The sequence below is a fragment of the Netta rufina genome, assembly GCF_964035555.1.
Source record: "Netta rufina genome assembly, chromosome: 1".
In the NCBI taxonomy this organism is placed as follows: Eukaryota; Metazoa; Chordata; class Aves; order Anseriformes; family Anatidae; genus Netta; species Netta rufina.
The window spans coordinates 11,447,721-11,470,949 of record NC_140123.1 but is presented as its reverse complement, the minus strand read 5'-3'; the positions used below and the strand labels follow the sequence as shown (position 1 = coordinate 11,470,949).

Genomic DNA, 23,229 nt, shown 5'->3' with positions numbered 1-23,229 from the left:
AAAAAAAAACACCACGAGATTTGGCCTAAAAAAGGTTGGATCTTGAGAGATTTCTAGAGATTAAGAAAAGGGAAGTCTGTGCAGAAAGAATCCTGAAATCTCTTGTTGATTAGTATTTCATGTGTTCTTTGACAGTTATGGTAGATTAGATAAACCATAACAAGATGAACATTTTACTCATAGAAGGTTAGGGAGAATCATAATCGCTCTGTTTCCAAAGTGTTTAATGCCAAGAAATAGAGAGGCACTTAAAGCATATAATTAAAATAGGTTAAATACATTGACTTGCAAAGATCTATGCAACATAAAGGCCTTTTAACAGAGGGTGCACCTACTGCCTTTAATCTTGTCATGTATGAAAATGTTCATTCAAAAATTGTTTAAAAGTCTGACACTTGAATCCCAACTATCTTTTTCAACAGACTTGATTTAAATCAGAAGTAAAAAAAAAAAAGATTAGCTTAGTAGTACTTGTTATTTTAAACATTGTCTTTAGCACACATACTTTATTTGAATTTCCTGCATTTCTCTGATTTTCAGTAATTCTGTATGCAATTGTTGGCATTCCAGATGTATCCTTCTCCAAAGAGCATCGCGTGACTGCAGCTCTTTTTTCATTTCTGAAAAGCTGGCCTCCATGTTCTAAAGAAGAAAACAAATACACAAATAGCCAAATAAAATGAGAGAGTAGTAGCTCAAAATGCTGTATTTTGCATCACTTCTGACACCTGAGTAATGTGTATGAAAGGATATATATACTTATATTCTTAGCTTTATTTCTGAAGAAGGTATTGCTTCCACATCAGCTACTTTCTCCAGAAATGCCATCTAAAAAACAGATACCGAATATTCTTTAGCTCTTGCAATGTTCCGATACATGTCTCTGAAGTTATCATAGGAGACACCACTTAGAAGCTCTTTATCACACAAAATACATCTAAAATGCAGAGTTTGCTTGATTAAACAGCTTCTACACCCTTGAACATGCTTCATATGTAAGAATTAGTGCCGTAAGTAACTTCTATGTTGCGTTTTGATAACAGCGTTTCCAAATTTAAAAGCATGAAACTACAAAGCTATAGAAAGGCAGGGTTAGGTGCACATCTTCATTAAACGTTGCCTGGAAGCTTGGAGCAGATACCTGTGGACTTATGTACATGTGTATAAGTATGTATATCGTGTGTGTTCAATCATCTCCAAAACAATTCTGTCTCCATGTTGGTACTTGCCTGGGTAGATGAACATCACCAAATTTTCACACAATCATAAAATATTTTCCTTAGGGACTCCACAAATCTTGTCTCTAACTTACCTTTCACTTCTGACTGATATTCTATCAGCAAGTTGTATGTCACGTTATATTTGACATCATAAAATCTGAGCTCCTATAGCAATTACCAAAAAGTATATTAAGATCATACTAAAGATAAGAAATTGGAACTATAACTGCCAAATAATAAAAGTTGCAACAGTAATCAGATTCTTGTAATAATAATAGAAATGTTCAGAGAACATTTATTTCCTCTCACCCAAGATCCAAAAGCATGTTCCAGATAAAAGGATTTTCCAAGTATGCTGATCCTTTGCCTTTAAAACTGTTACACTAAAAACAAGTATTTCTCATAATTTCTTCATTTTAATATAGTTTCCATGTTTAAAAGAAAAAATAAGGCTTTTAAACGTTCAAAAGACAACTTTAAAAAGTGAAATCCAGAAACGACTCCACAAGCAAGGAACTTCAAAGGTTTATTTCCCTTAGAGCCTCATATTAGAATGACCTTCCTTCCAAGAAGCCTGTGGTTTTCCTGTGGCTGAAAGGGCTGCTGAAGACAGATATGAAACTTTTTTTTTTTTTAATTTTTTTTTTAGGGGCTGCAAATACAGATGTAGTCATTATATTCTTTGTTAAATGAAGGCTGAGAGAGCTTTTGAACTCAGAAATAGAAGTGTGGCCATATTTTTAGTGAAATAAAGTGTAATAAATTGTTAAAATTCTCTGCAGAAACTTCCTTATGATCAGCTTAATGGCTTTAACATTTATGAGACAGCCACAATTAGTTTATAATATATTATTTTTTAGGGTGTGTGTGTGTGTACACCTCTGATTCGATTGTGTGGTGGATAAGGGAAATGCTGCACAACTGTGTGGTGGAAGTTGAAGCATCTGTGGCAGGCTGCATTCAACAGGCATATTTACTTAAATTGTATTTTCTTCTATGAATTACAATAGTACCAGGAATAACAGCAGCCACAGCAGTAGCAGCAATAATAATTGAAACAGAATTTCAGGTCAAGAGTTTCACATATCACTTCAAAAAAGTCAATTAGATCACAGAATCACAGAACTGTAGGGGTTGGAAGAGACTTGAAAGATCATCAGGTCCAACCCCTCTGCCAAAGCAGGTTCCTCAGAGCAGGCTGCTCAGGTAGGCGTCCAGATGGGCCTTGAATATCTCCAGAGAAGGAGACTCCACAATGTCCCTAGGCAGCCTGTTCCAATGCTCCGTCACCCAACAGATACTCATATAAAAACAGATACTATTAATAGATACTTATATAAAAATAGATACTTATAATTTATTATTTTCAGAAATATCTATTGCATTTTGTTAAAAAAACAAAATGAAAATTAATTTTGAACAAGAAAAGATAAGGTTTTGTTTAGAAAACATCCAGTGAAGTATTACATCTTCAGAGACTGTTTCAAGTTGAAAAAAATACCAAATGTTCTCTTTTCCTCTGTGAACATGTCGCTTTAACTAGATTGCCATGTTTGATATCAAAAGGAAGTCTCAAAACTTTAGAGATCAGCTCCTGTTCTAATTGTACTCAACACTGTTCAACCTTTCTAATACAATCATATGCTATATTTCTATATAAATTAGCGTCCACTGACTTAATGCAGGTTTTCTGAGAGTTTCGTGTGATGCTCTCAAGCTGCCTCTCACGCATGGCTGCAATCAAGTTTATCAGACAGTTCATCTGGTTAGGAAATACTCTGCAGTCTTGGTTTGAATAGTCTTAAGTTTGTTTTTTTCTCTAGAGCAGGTAAACTGGTCTTGCATACAGTTCACTTTATCACTTCTTTCTTGCTATTCAGTAGTATGAGAGAAATAGGCAGAAGCACAAATGAAATAGTTGCAGGCATGGAAGACGTGAGGCATTGCAACCAGCCTTCTCCCCACCAAGATGCCCATCTAGTCCTCCCAATTTCATCCACATCAGGTCCAACTATCCTCACCCTCCACCCAGCATTCCTTCACACAAACCTGCTTACTCCTGGCTGACGGCAGACCCTGCACTTTCTTATTTCTCATGCAGACATTCCTAAAAAGAATATTTTCTCTTAGCTGTTAGCACTTAGCTCATAGTGACATTATTTTCACCATATATTGACTTACATCAATGTCCTCTTCTGCAGCTGTTGGCAAATGCAGCTTTTCTCACTAACACAGCAATTATCTCACAAGAAGACCACAGTTATTCTGCAGCTTTCTGCTCTTTAGCCAATAGTGTTACATGTATCTAGCTCCACTTCCAATTAAATCTCTCCACATTCCGTTCACACAATTCCAAAAATCCTCTTGCTTGGAGATTTTCTTTAAGAAGGCTACAGCATGACGCCATGTACTCTCTACAACATCTGCCCACCTGCTCCAATCTCCATGTTTTGTTCCACTCTAAATATATCTAATCCTGCTACTATTAATTGGAACCTTTTTAACAGGCCTCAGATTTTTTTGCTTGCATACCGATAACTTGCATGCAAGCAAATGACTCAGGGAACTAATGTGTGAATTAAATGTATAAACATCATGTGTACAAAACTTGGTTGTTCTGACAACACCTGAAAATAATCTCCAGCACGTATATGTTAATTACTGTATATTGCAACTGAAGTTAAAATTCAGCAAGGTTGTCTATTAAGAGAAATAGATTATCTTTCAAGAGAAAGAGTTAAAGTCACTACAGTTCTCTCTATATATTAGTGAATATTGAAGTGCTTAAATAAATAAGCAGGGGTATGTTACCAGAAAAATATGGAAATGAGAATCTTATTCCAGATCTGTTTCAAACTTCACTAATAAAAAGTCTGAAGAGATCTTGTATTATCTCAATCTTGTCAAAATTCATAGATTATGAACAAAAGAAGAGGCCCAAATAGCTGTCTTCATATATCGTCTGCAAAAAAGCAGTAGGCTAAGATAAAAACTGATGGGTCTTCACGTGGTTGGCAACTTAGAAATTCATTGCACTGAAAAATATTCTTACAACAATAAAGTATAGCATAGGCTTTTGAATATAAATATTTAGTAGGTATAGTCAGTTTAGTAGGACAGTTTGTACAAAAAGAGGTAACAAGATAAAGAAATTTTACAGAAGTAATTTTTATACAAGGAACCAAGTGAAGTAAACACTTCACTCTCCGTCTGCTACAGGGATAGGAAAGCTATAAAAACCTAGATAAACAGATATGAATAAAATGTGCTACTGTATATCAAACATTTTTGTTTTCATGTATTACTCAATAAAAATTTACTGTTCACAGCTCATTCTGTGCTCCTGCAAAAAATTTATATACGATGCTTGTATAGATATTTTATATAGGCATGCCAGTACCACTTTTGAAAGTATACCTGTAAGTAATTAATGCTCCAACATTTATACCACAGTAGTTATAGAAAAGAAAAACTATCATTACCTGGCACTGTTTTTGGAACATTTTTAGATCCTCCTGGAGTTTCAGATTTTCCTCTTGTAGTCTGTTCCTGTGTATTGCTATTTCATTCACAGCTGCCTTTAGCTTTTCAGTAATTAACTCATCCTTTTCACTTGCAGGATGGCCATATGTAATTACCTCTTCTTGATTCTGTTTCTTATTGCTTATCTGGAATTGATAACTCTTGGTCTGCTTCTATAAAACAGTAAAACTCTTTTAATGAAATTAAATAATTACATCTATATTGCTATGGTCAAACCATTACTACTAAAATCACAAAGCTATTTTCATTTTCTTCACCAGGTTTTTCTTAGAAAAGATGTCATTAATAGAACAGTTTGCATTACTTCTCGAAATGATATTATCTTCCTTGAGCCTCAAGTTCCTTACCTTCAGTGCGAATATTTCAGACACTTACAAGGTTACAGACTTTTCGAGGATTTTTCTCCTCTGTTGTGTTTTTTTCCTAGCACTTAATATTAGCCCTAAATGTAAAAGGGTGATTACGATGATCTAACTCAAAGCAGTTAACTATAACATTTTGGGGGGAGAAATGTTGCTCTTTGATACAATGAACTCAGTAGGAATTGTGTGTATGTGCCTCAGGATCAGAATTAACTTTAGACTAGAAGGCTAGTATTACATAGTTTATGTATAAACAGCTCCGTTACTACAGTAACTGTACTCCCTTGATATCATTATCCTTAATCTTGTGCAAAAATCATTTGCACATTCGGCATCTCTAGAAGCAGTCACAAACTCCATTCAGTTTCTTGTACTGATTAAAGAGTCCTAAAAACAAAACTTTAGAAAATTGCTATTGGTGGTATTTGTGAATTCATGGGCATTGTGAAGAACCAAAATACCTATAGTAACTGTTTAAAAAATCCATATGGATACTCCTACTGGGACACAGTAGCAGTACTCTTTCAGAAGACTGAGAATTAGCTGAAAAATGACAACAAAATAAAACCTACAAAACATATATCAAGTGCAGAGATCAAGTTGAGCAAGAAGATTTACATTAAACATAAGCAGTCATGCTACAAATACTGTATTTGGGACTGCAAAAAGGCATTCTTTTGACTCTTTTGATTTCACTATGTTCTCATAATTTGTGTTGGCTGAACACATAAGTAGAAGTGGCCACTGGCTGCGTATTAAATAAAAAGCCTAAAGAAATTGGCAGGTAAGTTTAATTTATACAGATAATAAATTAAGGTCCCCTGAAATCTAAATTATGGAGTTTGACATACCATAATGTCAAAGAATCCTGTGAAAAAAAGGGCACGTCTCCATCTGGAAATCAAAAACTCACAGAAAAGGAATTTGGGGCAAAGACACAGGACAAATTAATGCTTTTGAAACACTCCATCAGCTTTGTAATTAATAAACTAGCCAGTGTGCTGTTGCAGTTACAATGAAATCTGTCTTCAAAGAAAGTTCACTGATGACAGTCATGTGAACCTCGAAAGAAAGAAAGATCATCTTGTGCAATCTACTTTGACTCGTCTAATTATATAATCACCTCCACATACATCAGTCAGTAGATTTGTCTAGTCAAAGCCTTGCTTTTTTTTCACACCTTTGTATGAAAGTTCAATAATTACAATATAGTGCTTTCAGCATCTGTAAATGAAATGTAACTGTCATCCTTGGAAATGCTGGATATGGGTAAAGAGTCTCATATGAATCATTAAGAAAGTGTTTCACTAGATTAAGATCCAATGAACTTAGTCCCAGTGGAAAAGAGGATTACCAGTCAGCAACGTAATTGGCTTCCCTGTACTTCATTATTGAGCTGTCTTGTAGACCTATTATTTTTTTAGTTATTTCTTGATTTTTTTTTCAGAGCAGGATATGTTATCAAGAAAGCATGAAATCAATATTTCATTCTGGAATGGAAGGAATTAAAAAAAAAAAATAAAAATATGCTAGATCAATAGGCAATGTAAAAAAAAAAAATAATAATAATAAATTGGCAAGTTAGAAAGGATCACAAAGCCAGCCATGGTAACTTGAACGGTAACTTGAAAGCTGAAAAATATGATCAAAAAGGGATAAGTGATCCAACAAACATTTCCAAGTGTGATTTTGGAACAGCACATAGGAATTCAAATTTCTGTATAAATTATACTGTTTATTTATGATCTTCAAAAAGTAAGGGATACCTTAGATTAGAGGGAAGTTTATATTTCCAGCCAACATGGGAGTGGCATGTACTGCTTACTTTGTAAGATACTTATCAATAACTTGTCATTGCAATTAATTGCATATTAATAGATAGCATAGAAGATAAAAGTATGCTCAGAGTATACTTAAAAAAGTAAAAAAACATTGCATTTTGCAGTTATCTTTATCAGAAATATTCTACTTTTCATCATGATATTTATTCACATTAAATGAGGAAAAAAATAATTGTATGAATCAATAAATCTTTTGGTATGGATTTGCCTTAAAACAATGTATCCATATTAATTTTTGATACTGTAAGCTTAGTAGTACATTTAAATTTTTAAAAATAAGTTGTAAATAATACTAGCTGAACTAACTGCTCATTTAATTCTCATCTTCCTTCTAAAGCTTCTTATTTTACCTGAAATAAATTACATTTCTCAGACAATAATTTTTGCTGAGCATCTAAATAAATGAGATGATTTTGGCAGATTGTCCCTTTCTTATCCCATTCTCTTGATTTTGCTTTAAATTCCTGAAAGACAGCAAAACAAGGTTACTGAGTAGAGGAAGAATTACTTCTTTTCCTTAATCTAAATAATTTTGTAATTTGTATGGTTCTAAGAAAAATACAGTTTTATAGTTAATACATAGTCTTTCCAGAATTTCATAAAGAAGATGAAAAGAACAGTCATATAAAAAGCCATCCAGCCACCAGCCACCGTCACCAGAAAAAATAGTCTTAAGGGCTGTTAATCTGAAAAACTTTAGTGGTAAACATAATCATTGAATAGAAATATTCAAATATTCAAAATATTTCAAGTCACTTAAAATTAGGGTAGATCTTAGAGTTGTGACTGTAAACAACCAATCTTATTGCAGGGTAGTTCCTGTGAGTTTGAAGTAAAGTAGAGTAATCAGCATGGATTAATATTAATATTCAGACAAACGTTTTGAGTGCCTTCTTTTTTGTTCTTTTTCTTGAACAAGGGGGAAAACAACTACAGTGAATAATTTTTACTTCTTGCTCTCTTTTCAATTGCTGCTTCAGGTTCAGAATTTTTCACCTAAGTTCACCTAGTTTAAATAAAAACTTGTTTAACAAGCTCTAGTATAACAGGTCTTGTATTTGTATTTACATTCCTATTTATACTGTATTTGAATTTCCTTTTATATCGTACCAGACCTTGTATGTTCATGACTGATCTTTAAGGCAGTATTGTACCAAGCAAGTAGAACTCCAGAATTACTAAAGTTGTTGCTCTTTTTCTTTGCATGAAGAATTACCAAAATAAAAGTATACTGTTTAATATGCTTTTATAAAAATTTCCTTTTTCACAATGGAATTGTTGGTCCCAAAAAGGTAGATGAGTTTTTATAATTATGCCTAAATTGGCATATTCCTTGAATTTTAAAAAATAAGAATTACTTTGCAAGTGAAATTAAATCAAATGCTTGCTAACATACATTAATACAAGTTTTAGCTTTCCTAATATCTGCTTTGGTATTTTAAACCAACTAAAATCTTCCCCTTTTAGCAAAACGTGATACAAAAGGACTTTCAGACTACTAAATGAGGACTGCAGATTCAAGGCCTTACTAAAGCACTGCTGAGCTTAGTAGATTTTCAGCACCGTAATTATTTCCTGAATACTAGAATTTGCTGTATATATTCCAAGCACTCATTTTTCATACTGCATAATTAATCAAATGATAGCATTGTGTTACATTATTTTCACATTTCAATCTTGAATAAGGTCATTCTCAAATTAGCTGGATCAGACAGTTTCACAGTAGCGATATATTTAGTCAACAATGGATGTATAACCCATTTATTATTCTTGTAGTAGCACGTGTTGGCAGCTATGCTGAAGTCCAAGGCCTAGCAGCTTTTCTGATGACAAGGACTCTTCCATGTGGAAGAGACATCAACATTTATGTGTCCTATATCCTACAGCGTAACAGAGAAGATAGGCAAATTCAAAATATACATCCTAAAATTCTGCTTAATTGCAGCTTAAGTATTATGAAAGTACTTAAAATCTATTAGATCTTAATTTTTTTGATTGAAAAGTTTTCTAAGTATTTATGCTATCTACAGCATAAATTTACATAAATCTAAATCATGAGCCTCTACGTCTTCACAATGCTTAACAGCTAGGTAACTAGCTCATGCTTAGTTTCCACTAGTTTCATCTGCTTACTTTCCCTACAGGACACAGCGTAGTAAATGCTTGAAGCACACAGTACTTTATCATGCTCTCTGCATAGGATAGCCAGAGAATTTTTATTTTTTTTTCCTTATCCTTCTATGCTACATGAGACTAGTGGTTAGACTGTTCTCCTAATATGGGGGAGACTCGGTTTAATAATCTTCCAAAATCTCTCCAAACAGAATCTGAAACAGAGTCTTCCCAAGTTATTTTTCTACATAATAAACTATATATTAATTTTCATCAAGCTCTGGAATTCCTCCTTTTGAAGTTTCACTTTGCATAGGATTCTAGAAAATCTATTAGATAAGCAAGGAAGAAGAAAGGAAAATGAGTACAGCTAGAGATTAGATTGCTCAGTTATCAGAGGTGAGACTGGATCCAAGTTTCTGAGCCAGTGAATGGACCCATCAGTATTTAAGAAGCCACCGTATAGAGGCAGAGTCTATACATGCCATTTCTCTGTGCTAGCTAATTCTCCTGTTGGCCCAGTAAATATTTGATTATTCCACAGGTCACAAAGTAACCGCAAACTATGACAAGTCAAGGCTGGGAATTCTGATCAGAGATCAGCATCTTCTGGTATCCATGAATAAGTCAGCTAAAATCTCTTCTGTGTCTGGATGGATAGGAAATATAACTGAATCCTATCCTCAGCGTCACACGTTATCTAGTCCCCCACTCAGTATATTGGATTCTGTGGACTGTATTTTTCAGTGCCTTATGCTTCCTAATGTGTGACCTAGGAGAATCAGATACTGAGACCTAGGCTGTGGATTGCCTCAGGCATATAGGTGCTGACAAGATATGTGTATAACAAGCAATTTTTCAAACCTAAATCCATTTTCTATCTAGTCCTACACAATCAAAGTTGTCCTGAAGTCTATAAACCTAAATTAATGGTAGGTATCATGTGACAATATCCTGCATATGTAAAATCTCTGATGCCTCAATGGATACTATTCAGTTTAAATATATTAATCAGGAAGGAAGTAAAATTTATCTGTAGATACATTTATGAAGCAAATTCTGTCTATTACCTCTTAAAGCTACTAAAAACATTACTAAAAGTTGAGTGAGGGAACAAAACCTGGATATCAAACTACGCACCTTCTCTTGCCAGTTGAAGACAATTTTATAATTTTTGTAGAATAAGCAGAAATTTAAAGTTTTGACTTAAATCCACAAATTATTTCTAAATGGATATTAAAAGTAGAATATAACGACAAAGTATTCTTACCTCCAATTTCTTGCTTAAGTTACTCAATTCAAATGGTGTCTCTAGGCTTTCCTCACATTTTCCTCTACTTTGAAGATCTTTTTGTTTTAACTGGTGTAACCGTAGCTTTTCGTAACTATGTGTCAGCTTTGAAAACTAAAAATGAAAGCAGAAATGAACATGCAGAATCTGTAAAGGCTGACCACGTGGGCAAGGTTTTCTTTATACTAGAATTGCCAACTGCAGCTTCAACAATCTAAATATTTAATCAATACAACAAAGAATCAATTAATAAAATTAATTTCTTAGCTGAACAAGACTAAGATCTCACATAAATGTTAACTAACTGTTCAGATAGGTTCATCTGGCAGCTACTTCTGCTGAAGTTTTTTATGGTACTATTATCCATCGTGTCATTTCCTCTGCTGTTTATATGAAATGTTTTACACTTGTTTACTGCCATCTTGTGTTGACATTTTTAAAGGGTGCTTCACTAACCAGAATGAAGGATTATCATTAACATATTTTAAACTTGCATGTTTCTCTTCTGTTGCGAAAACTGTTGACATGCTATGGATAGGATGATTGCTTTCTTCTGGAATCAGGAAGTACCAAAGAGCGTCTGTGAGAATTGGACCCTAAATAGTGTTCTGCCTATTGATCTTACCATGAAAGCGTGGCTTTGGACTCAGAGGAAAAAAAAGTGAAGGTACCAGCAGAAGTACCAGCCTCTTCAGAAGAATGGCCACTCTGAACAGTTTGCTGCACTACACAAACAAAGGGGCTAGTGGATGTTTATACATGTAGGTTTGATATAATAGAGATTGCCATTGTCTGGTAGAGGTCATAGAATCATAGAATGGTTTGGGTTGGAAGGGACCTTAAAGACCATCTAATTCCAACCCCCCTGCCACGGGCAGGGACACCTCCCACCACATCAGGTTGCTCAAAGATATGTATATCCTGTTTTGGAAAAAAAAAAGAAAACCAAGGATTTCATCAAAGGAAACACTAAATATATGATCTTGAGGAAAGCTAAGTGAAAGAACTTTGCAAAGAATGTTGACTAAAAAAGAAGCTTACAACTATGAATACTGCTCATGTCTCTTGTTTTTTGGCTCTTTTAAATTCAGGTATACATGATAGTTTACATTCTTTGTAATAATTACGGCTTCACTTTAAAAATTTTGACTCTAACATGATTTTCAAATAAAATCCATAAAAACTTCATGTTTTTGTTCAGCTCTAAGGCAAACCACTGTCTGGATAAGAAATAACTCCCAAAGGGGAAAAACAACAAAACTGAAATGGAATTCTATTGAACCAATGAATGAGTAATTGAGGTCTGCACAGAAGGTCCAGAAAAACAGATATGGGAGTGAAGAAATCATGTGGAAACCTCCTAGAGATATTTGAAATAATTTGAGGAACCTGTAATAGGGAATAGAGAAAGGAATTGAAAAGATGACCAGCAGGTAGACAGTCATAAACCAGGAAGTGTCATGAAACGGTGAGATCCAGGAATAGATCTGACCAACTTGGAATTTCTGAATAGAAATCTTATAACATGGACTTACAGAGTTGAAAGCTCACCTTTTAATTAAATTAAAAGTCTTGTAGAGACGCTGCCTGTATTTGAAATGGACCTTGCCAGAGAACACAGGTGAGATGGAATAAAGGGTGAGATTTAAAATGTGTCAGATCATCCAAGCTCATATAACATGGAACTCACTGCCTTTGGAAGAAAGATATCTGTTTTCAACTAACAGGAGTTTTGCTCTTGAATATACGATGGCATATGGAAACTGCCTGGGAAGAGCAAACCCAGATGAAGACCGGTACTAGACTGGTCATGCTAAAAAGGCTAGGAAATGTAGGACTTCAACACTCCAGCAGATCAATCTAAAATGGAACACACAAAATGAGAAAAAATGAGTTTTCATGTTTGATTAATTTAATGAAATGTGGATATTTATTTAATAAAGATTATAGTCTGGATGTTATCCTGACCAGAAACTAGACTAAAAGCCAAGAATCCTCCCATCTGGGGGCAGAGAAGGAATGAGTTTTAGTGATTCATCTAAGTGATGAGATCTAAGAGGGTGAGATTCATCTAAGTTCAGATTTCTGAAAGTTAGACATCCAAGCCTGAGCTACTCTGAGTTAGAAAGAACTATCTCCAAATGCTTAGGCATTTCAGCTATTTTAAATTCTCACCAGACAATGGAATGCATTATATTCTAGGGGTGTCCAATTCCTTCCATCGATTCTGAGGTAGCTCAGACTTAGACATTTAACTTTTAAATGCACTTAGTTGTTGAAGTGCTTAGAGCAAGAATAGATTCTTTTTCTTTTGCTGAAGGTTTTCTCTCATTTTCAAAGTGCGAATGACTACTAAGTATTTCTATAGAAAAAAAAAAGAGAGAGAATAAAGTAATAGAGATAAACCCCTAAAATTTTTGCTTTTTAAATTATGACAAAATGCTGTACGTGTATATTTGGATGAGTGCAACAGTGTGGCCTAAGAGTTTCAGGTTACATAGCAGGAATTATTTCCCTAATAGGAAAAAAAAAAAACAGTGAAAAAAAAAAAAAAGGGTTTTACTGCATTCGGCAAGCACATAATGAATTCTGTGGGAATGTTACTCATTAAACAGCTGCTTTTATTAGTATCAAGGGTAAAAAGCACTGAGGTCCACAGACACAGTGTTATCGTGGAGAAATTTGTTCTAAATGGCCTTAACTTTCTTAGAGCTAGAAAAAGCAATCCTTACTGTTTCTATTATGATTAGGATGGAAGAAAAACTGGGAGGGATTATAAGAAAACATCTGCACGGAAAACACAATGCTACTGGGTAAACAGTAACACGCCATATCTGCAACATTAAATTGTAGCTCTTAATATATACTGGAGAAGGTGTAATTTTCAAGTGAAGATAAGAACCAAAAGAAAGGAGACAAAGGACACAGGGTAAAGATTAATATTTTCAGTGGAGCTCGATATTTTAGATATGACTTTGTGCAGCCTAAAATGGGGGACATTAAAGTAATTCTACAGTGGAGACTGTGCAGCACTGTCATTTAAGAAAGAAGCTTAACAAGGAGATTTGGTGAAAGCTAGAACAGCAGAGTGGGACAGTCCTACTGCCCAGCATAAGCATTTGGAATTGTTTTGACAGATAAACTTTCTGTTTGTCTCACAGAGAATCTAGGAAGGTTTCCCAACTTAGGCACTTGCAGTTCTTCAGTCACTGTGTACAGGATGGATACCTCATGAAGAATTAAGGTTGGTGAAAGAGGAGGAATAGGCACTGGAAAATGAAATGCAAATGGCATCCGTGCTAGAGCCTTTGATAAAACAGGATGCCTGAAAGACAAAGAAGTGGTGGATGACACCGGTTGGGAAAGTGATGTATATTAAGAGCCAGAAATCAAAACTTCTTGCATAAAGATGAAAGGAGTAGCAATCTGGGCACTCACAGGAAGGTTAGATGGTCAGAATAGGAACTGAAAAGGAGAATCTCAGCAAGAAGCACAACCAGTTACACAGAGAAACTTGAAGGTAAAGTGTCAGATTCTTTAAAACAATCAATCAATCAAACAAAAACAAACAAACACAAAGAGAAAACAAATTGTATTTGCTCCTGAGAAGGACACGTAAGGTAAGTAACAACTTCAAAATCAAAAGCTTTATGAAAAATGACCCAGAGTTTAAATTCCATAAAGAATAGCAAAGATCTTAGCAAAAACATGTAACTTAAAAGCAGCCATTTTTAGCATGAGATAAAAAAAATCTAAGAAGTGAAATACATTGCAGGAAATGTGACAAAGGATGAAGAAAGAGCAATCTGCTACAGTTTTGGGGACAGTTTTGTAGTGCTAAAGGCACATCACACCATTTTTCGTTGTCTAATGCTTAACTTCTCAACAACCATGTTAGACATTTTTTCTTTCTCTGTAATATGTGCAAACTATAAAACAGCTTTTGTTTCTAGCCACTTTCCCAAATGATTAAACGTGTTAATTATATATTAACCAAAACAATCTCTGCTTACTCCCAGAACTGTTTGCCAAATCAGTTTCCACATATAAAAGAAAAAATAAATGAAAGAAAACACAATCTTTAAAGTAAATTATACATTTATTGGTTTGATGGATTGTGGGCAAGAAGTGTTATCACCTCTAAATGAAAATAATGATTTCCAATTTAAACAATCTAAGACAATTCTGTGGTAAGTGTGATTGCTGGAAAATTTTAATTACTAAATGTTTGGTAGGAGAATTCAGTGAAGGAAACTGTAGAACAGCAGGAAAAAAAAATTAGAATTTTGTATGTTAACTTGTTAAATCTGATAATTAGAATAGGCTCAAGCTTGCTAAGAATTTAGATTTGTAACTGAAGTGCAAAAAATAATGAAGAACAAAAGCACAGGCACAGAGCAAACAGCCAATAAATAAAGGCAAAACAAATCCACAGTAACAATATTCCAGGTTGCTGTAGTTTTGATACTATGTTCACTTATGAAAAATGATCAAGCCTTTAATAATCCCTGTAAACCAGGCAAACTAAACCCAGAAAAAAATCAATAGCAAAGATGTGACGAGAGCAGTTTAAGTCTTCAAATCCCTAATGTGCATCCCAGTCTTATTAGCATGAATCTAATCATCTGTTCTATTAATTCACCAAGGTTTTAAGTTATTATTCCATGATCAGAAAACCTAATACTTGTCTTCGTAACAGAAGTCATAATCACATCAAGATCCATCCAAAGAGTTTGGACATGTCAGTACAGTAATGACAATGAAGCCAAGTAAGAAGTTGTAGTCATCATTATTAGCATGACACAATTCATCTTTGCCAAATCCATAAAGGTTTTACAAAATCCATAAAATCTATACCATTAGGCATGTATAAGTTTTTTTCTAATGCAATCAGAAAATAATGAAACTGACATTTTCCTTACTTGAGATTTCAGTGCTTGAAGCTGCGTTTCATAACTCTGAGCCATTTCATACTTATTTTTCTGTAAGTTTTCCAGTTTCTGCTGAAGTAGTCCCACCTACAGTTAGAATAAGCATTCACTTTTACCTTTTCTGAAGTGTAATCTACATTATTTTTGAAACTACATTCTGAAGTGTAATCTACATTATTTTTGAAAGTCATTTGAAATTTTGAAAGACCGTTGCATAAAAGGTAAATATTAAAAATACTTATTCATTCAGTAACTTAATAATAAATCTGGACACCACAAACCCAGATGGCAGCAACATCAAGATAGGGATTTTATAGTAAAAAAAACTCATTGTATGCTTATATTATGATCTAATGATAATACGGTATGTCTGTCAAGACCTTTTAATGAAAGCATTTCTGAACCAACCACATAAATGAACTGCTGTGCCCCAGTGTGAAAATTTTGTTTGAATGGTTTATATAATCATATAAATTACTTTCAGTTACTTATGTTCAAATTATCAGGAGACATTTTAGACCTATTTCATTTCCCTAAGTACAGTGCTATTTGACATATCTTGAATTATCTGAGATTTTCACAAAGATCTGAGAAATATGACAAAGAGCACACATGACACCTAAGTTTTTCTGGAGAGGCAGCTGGAAGCCAGTTGGAATATGCTAAAATATTTCAGATAACATCTGTGCATGGGCAAATAAATTGATGTTTTGGGGATTGGCTAGCTGAGTTATTCTCTTGGCTCCTCTGACTGCAATGACAAAGGGCAAGTTCCTGTAATTGCTCATTAGGGAGTGAGATAGCATTTTCAAGACTCCCACTGGCAGTTTAGACAACTAACTCACAAGAGGAGACCTATGTGTAAACACTTAACTTCAGATGTCTTGAACTAGAGCTGAATGTCATGCTAGGATTCATGAATACTTCTGAATGAATATTCAGCAGACATGACTGGGAAGTACAGATGATGTCAGGTACGCTGGGGTTTTCAGTTTGATAAGCAATTCTAAGTGGTGATAATTCAAATCTCCACTATTAATAATAAAATTACCATTTAGCCAGTACAGAATGTAAAATTATAAAAACGGAGTATAAACATGAATTACAAATACATAATTTTGTCAAACTTTTGAACTGTGCATCTCCTTTTAAAATATCTGATGAAACTAGACGCATTGGCATTTAGGAAAAAAAAAAAAACACACAATATCTTTTTTCAACTAAACTATTTGATTTAGACTTTAGGGAAATAGAAGAATCACGGGACTTTCAATGACATTTTTACAAATACTTTTCAGAACAGAAGCACACTTTAAAACAAAACAGTAAGAGTAATTAGTGACCTTTAAAGGGTGTTTGGTATTTTTACATGATAGAACAAACAAGCCTACTTATAGAGCATTTTGAGCGTACTATTAACTACCTCTCAGAATAAATACTTTATAGAATGTGACATTTTAAAATACCTCTTGACCTTTTTGATCCAGTTTGCTTTGGGCTCTTGCTAGTTCTTGATCCTGGATATCCATCTTTGCTTCCAAAGCTTTCATCTTCCTTTCCCATTCCACTTTTTTGCTGTTTACTGTGATGTCAATTTGATGCAGTAACTCCTGAAGTTGAGTGTCACACGGAGAGGCTCTAGTAATAATAAAAAATGGATTTATTTTTTCAAACACTGAGTAAGGAGGAAAGTAAATTTCTATTTATATTGGTAAGACTTGATTTTACTTCTGATGAAGATCATCATTTTTCAACATCAGATAGAAAGAAATAGAAAAGCTAAATTATGCCTTCAAAAGTTAAATCTTAAATTTGTCCGAAGTCCAAATGGGAATATTTAGTACATCGTGGATCTTTTGCCTAGCTTTAAGGCTGTTTGATATCCTCTCAGTCTGTCAGGTAGGAACTGTCAAATGAGCATAAGTTAAGTAGAAGGTTTCCAAGCTTAAACCTAAAAGGACAATAGTAGGACAATCTGAATATTAAGCTGCACGTGGGCACAGGACTTTCCACTACGGATAGAGGCAGTTTGCTGGAAGAAGTTATTAAACAGTTGGCTTGAAAGCTAGCCACTGTTCTTGATTGCTAGCTCTACTTTTACACTCTGTTTTCCCAATCTCTTTGTAGAAAATGGAATAAGACAACTTCTATGATACTAGTAAGGTTTAATTCTATTAGCAACCACAGAAGTGAGCGCACTTTGAAATTGAACTTATCTTTGGGGGACCACATGCTGGATTTAACATAAACGTTAGAATTTTTCCAAACTTCTGAGGTTGAATTTGTAATACATCCCTTACATTATAACTTCATCACCAGTGATGGAATATTTTTTGTGTCACTCCTTTAGAAATATGATGTGTCATAAGCATCAAAATATATAGTTAATATATATATTAGAATATAAACAGAATATATAGGTGTATCAGAAACATAACACAGTCAAAGTTGCCCTCTTATACTTACTGTTATGGAGGAACAGCATATTAATTTCACAAAATTAAACACTGGACAGTGTCAAACTGTTGAAATCAGATGGCATACACCATTTAGCAGGTACATAAAAAGCATCTGAATAATATGAAGCTTTCTTTATCCCATATAAATTCAAGTATTGCATTTGATGATGAATGTAAGAAAAAATTGAAGTAAGATATACATTATAGAATATTTGGTTCTGGATACATTTTATGCAAGAAATGGAACAATTATTTCTGCACTCTAAACTTTTTATTTGTAGAAATGACTGTTTTATGTCTAAATTATACTGTTCTTCTCTGTATATGAGATTTTTTTCTGTAAGTATTTTGGAGAATTTATTGCCCAATAAACTCAATTGTTTTCTGAACTGGGAGTTTCACTCAATCTGTGAAATTATATCTGGCATTGCAGAATTGCAATGATTTTGTTAAAAGTCAGAATCTTTATAGAACTCATGGTTCTATAAAATTTGCAGTGAAATACTCCAGTTAGGAAAAAGAAAATCACAAGATAATTCATTTGTTTATTGAAATGTTTTATTTTATTTTTCTGACTCACAGCTTCTTATCCATTTAACCTAGGATTCTAGGGTTTGGGAAAAAGAGAAATGAGACCACGTACACTCCTGCCTAATTCCTATCCATTTAATAAAGGGAATTTTATTCCATTAACACTCAGGGCTGGTTTTGGACAGCTATAAAGAAAACTTAGCTGTTGAACAAATTCCTTAACTATGTCGGAGTGCCTATAAAGTTTCTATAAAACTTATTTTTCATCAAGTTATATAGGAAAAAACAATCAGATTATCCTCTATCACTATGAGTAATCACACATCACCAAAAATCAGTATTTGTAAGTCACTGAAAACTTCATTTTGACCTCAGTTTACTTAAACTGAGATACCAGATCAGAAATACTTAAGGCAGTATTTTGATAAAAGTCTTTGGCAGACTTACTCACCACTGTAATGCTCACTTCTTGTCATTTCTTGAAAGGAAACTATATTTACCAACCTTGTATTTCTTTGAAAATCCCACAACTTCTAAGCAGTTTTACTGTGTTCAGAGCCCATAGGATGTGAGATGGAGATACTTTTATACTAAGTACCAAGTGGCATTATACTAAGTGCCATTTATCTCACAAGAGTGAAGGAAAATCTTTCGTTGATTGTTTTTAACCAGTGGAATACTGTATTGAATCTTTACACTTTTCAGGAACAACATCTCTTTCATTTCACTTTCAGCAAGTAAACATCTGCTTTCCTCGCAATTTTCTTTAGTGGCATCTTTTATTTGCATATCTCCTTCTCATATTAGTTAATAAACTTTCTTATCTGCTTCTTCTTTTAACTTTTTAATACCTTCCTTGTTTCCTGTTCTAGTTTTAATTGCTTTAAAATATTTTTGCTTGATTTAATAAGAGATTATATTCATAAATTGCCCCAATATACAGCTCTAGTATTTTATTAAGAATACCTATCTTATCTTTAGAATACTCTATCTTATCTTTATCACATACTGGAAAGTATTGAAATGTGCTACCTTTAGTCACTGCAATCTTATCTTGATCATGGAAAAAAAAAATCTCACTTAAACCCCTCATTATTATCAGGTATTATCTGAGCATTGTGAAAATTTCTATATTTTCCCTCCACAACAATTTAGAGATTAGTGTATCCAATCCACATCTGTCATATCTACATGAAATATGAAACTGCCACACCTACGTGAAAGTAAAAGTAAATTACATTGTGGTGTTTCTTCAGTGTTAACCGTCTCCCTCTTATCTCAATAGAATATGCAATTAGTAAACAGTGGTACGCCTGTTTTCTCTTCACCTTTTTTTTTTTTTTTAATCTGTCACAGTGCTTATTCATTGCACAATTAAAGTTTAATCTAAATGTAATTTCCATTTCCTCATACCGTTGCATGATTTTCAAGCCTCTTATTACTTTTTTGGGGGGTTGGCTGCAAGCCTACATTGAATTTCCTGTTGATTAAACCAGCAACTGTATTCTTTCATAAATTTGTTAATCTCAAATGATGTAAAAATCTACTGAAACCTATTACATTTCGTGAGAATATATTTAGCCTTCTGATAGACATCTCTGATTTAAAATAAGCTAAGAATGTTGTGTCATTGTTTTGAATTTTGCCATGTTATATTTTCCTCTCAAAAGTATCATTTACCTTACTGACCTGTTCTAAAAAAAAAAAACTAAGAGTAACAGTCAGCAGGTATAGTGATTTAATTTATGCAGTTTTAAAAGTTAAATATTCTCTCTACTGCTGATGGTACATACATCTGTGTGGCATATGCCTTCATGATCACTTATCAGTTTGCAGTCATTCTAATACCTCTATGGCATGATGGTTTGCTAGAGTGACCTTAACTATTTCTTTTATTAATTCTTCAGTATTTCCTAGCTTTTCTTCCTCTCCTTCTGCCTGGACATGTAAATTGACTATTTATGAAATAATTGCCATAAAGATGGTCACACAGAGACAAAAGACAGTGCAGCATCTGCATAATGTAGCAGTAAAGTACAACAGGGTTAATGAAAAACCACACAGCAACGTGCCTGTAACTGCTCAGTCCTAGGGAGTATCAAAGAGGATTTCAGTATCCAAAATTAGCACAGGCTGCTGCTTTGTGTCATGTATGTTACAATCTGGCTTATTTTTTTGGGGGGGGTCACTGCAACCAAGAATGTACCAAGCAACTAGGAATGCTATTTTAGCAGAACTTCACGTATTCAAGCACAAAGCAAGGCAAGCACTCAGAGGTAATACCCCTAATGCCAGGGAGACTTCAGCTGCTGGGTGTGCTGCCAGCACATCGCTGAAGAACACAGTACGTGTACTCACATGTTTTACTTCTGGGGGTTGATACCACCTTCTCAGGTAAACACCAGCACTTGTTTCAAGTTAACAACCTTGTTCAAAATGGCAAATGCCATGGATAAAAATGCCCCTGTGGAAAATGTTTCCTTTCTTTTCTGGTAATCTTCCATATCCCAGCTGTTCAGCCAGCTCCCCAGTTTCCTGCCCTCCCAGTGCCCATGCAGACACACTGAAGTTCCCTGTCTGTAGGATCTGCTCAAGTGAAATGCTTGCCCCACACATTCCATGTATCTTGCATGCTCAACTTCTAACTGCAGTACAGTAAAAAAAAAAAAAAAGAAATAGTTCCTTAACATGGAAAAGTGTTTATTGAACACATTTTCTTGGCGCTTAAGTGATGCATATGCCATGTTTTGATGATTATTACAGAACTCAAATCTGCAAACCTGTTGAACTTGGAAAGGTTTTATAAATTTACAGAAATCGTAATGCCTTTTAATGTTAAAACTGTTAGCACTGCCATTTTAACATTTAATATCAACCATAGGGTAACAGTTACCAAAATGCGTATGAAAGAATATTCTTGTCCATACTCTTTAGAAAGAAATTGTAATTTAGAAACTGAAATTTCAAGAAATGTTTAGTTCATACTATCAGTCTCTAGTTCATACATTTTGTCCTTACTCTCAGGTTTGCTGACAAATAGAAAAATACGTATGACCATATTTCTAAAAACACATGCAAAACTTATGCAGAACAATGTAAACAAAGATTTTCATCTTCAATAAAATACATTAATTATTTTTTGATCCTTAACCCAGCTTCTAGAGCCAATATTAATTCATTTTCCCTTCTTAAAAGTCGCTTTAAAAATAAGAAATATATAAAATGATTGTGATATAGCACTCCACTAATACATTTTACCCTGTATATGAACTACAATTAATTTATTTAACAATTATCAGCCATACACAGTCATACACATGTTTGGATGGATAATTTTTGATTTATGGGATCTTGCAGCTGGCAGATAATTGTCATGATTTCTGTCACCATTATTCAGCTCTTTTCCCAAATTTGAAAGCTATCTGCATTATCTCTGCAATACTGTCAGCACAGACTGAAACATTAATCTCCTATCATCAGATGTGTATCCTAAATTACTCTTCCAGATTCTTTGTATTGGTAATGGAAATAAACAACTATCTAGAATACCTGTTTTATGATAGGACATATCACTCTCTAGATCCATCTGCAGTGGCTTGAAATTTCACATATGTCAATTACAACTAAAGCCAGCAGGAGGTGAACTCTTAAAATGAGCTTTTGATGTGTTAAATAACAATATTTTGATATTTTTAAATTCTAATTTTAATTATGATATTTACCAATCATATCACTAACAAAAAGAATGGCCCTCTGAGCCAAAAAAAGGGCCGCACTGTTCAGAATATATTTTAATGCTGCATACTATTTCTGTTCCATTATGAAAACTGCACACATTGTTCTTCAGTACAACAGAGCACACTTTCAAATCATATTAAAGCCTTCCTGGGCCAGGTCTGATTGAATATGTGTGTCTCTATTATTTTAAGTTCTTTTATACTCAATATGTGCCATATGACCTAGGGCTGCTTCTTGGTAATAATGATATATGAAACCATTTCATATGAAAAGGAGGTATTAAGTTTATTCATAAATTATAATAGATAAATATTCTATTCAGCTTATCATATCAGGACGTACTCTTCATATCATTGTGTTCCCTGAAGAGGCTGGATGTTATGAGGCCCACTTTTAAATCTCCCCCATAGTTTGTGCTGTACTAAAACACTGTAACAATTAAATTTGGATTATGTAAAAAAAAAGTTTACTTTGTTGTGAGGAAAAGTGCATCTCATACTTGGTAGATCAATTTTGGTTATTACCTATGAAAAATAGGACTATAGCTTTAACAATTAATAGCCTTGCTTTTAAGGCTTCAGAATGTTTTAAAAGCAGTGTTTATACTGCTGTAGCCTAGCAACAACTTTTGAAAAACATTTAAAATAAAATTGCTTAACATCTTAATAAAACCCTGCATAGTTTCACCATTTCTCTTTTGTTTAGATATGCAGATTTAAAAAAATTAAATAAGTAAGATACAGTCAGTAGGGTATTACTGTGATAAGCCATGTTGTCTTAGTTATTAGTAACCTCTTCACAGTTTGCAGAGAAAGCAGCCAAAGAAATTGAAAAATAATGTTTGCTTCTCATATCATTAATATTTTGTTTTACATCTTTAATAAACCCACAAATTCAATTCTGTTATGTATTCAACTCTCAGATATTCTTTACTCACTTAGCGAGAGCTTGTTCCTGAAACACTTCCAAGCACTGTTCCATGTTATTGATAGTCTTTTTGACCTGTTGAAACAACAAATCAAGTAATTCATATTCTTACACATGCACATTTGCATAGTGAAGTTGTGTATACTGAATCATTCAGTGCTTTCCCTTCAAATTCTGTAATTCTTCCACTGTGAACAACAGGAGCAGGGAAATGTGGCTCTACATTACATCCTGGAATGGGCAGGATGAAAACTTCTGGAGTAAGCTCAGCTCT

At 33.9% G+C, this 23,229-nt stretch overlaps 1 protein-coding gene across 1 annotated transcript in view; it reads right to left on the bottom strand.

Moving 5' to 3' along the window:
* Positions 1-23,009, bottom strand: part of DEUP1 (deuterosome assembly protein 1) — a gene marked incomplete at both ends in the record, with an annotated part of 39,919 nt that extends 16,910 nt beyond the window's left edge. The window contains 7 exons of the mRNA XM_084288200.1: positions 506-642; positions 4,703-4,915; positions 7,317-7,430; positions 10,349-10,483; positions 15,292-15,387; positions 16,767-16,938; positions 22,966-23,009. Of these exons, the coding sequence (XP_084144326.1) occupies positions 506-642; positions 4,703-4,915; positions 7,317-7,430; positions 10,349-10,483; positions 15,292-15,387; positions 16,767-16,938; positions 22,966-23,009 (911 nt within the window). The remainder of the gene's footprint in view (positions 1-505; positions 643-4,702; positions 4,916-7,316; positions 7,431-10,348; positions 10,484-15,291; positions 15,388-16,766; positions 16,939-22,965) is intronic.
* Positions 23,010-23,229: the final 220 nt, after the last annotated feature.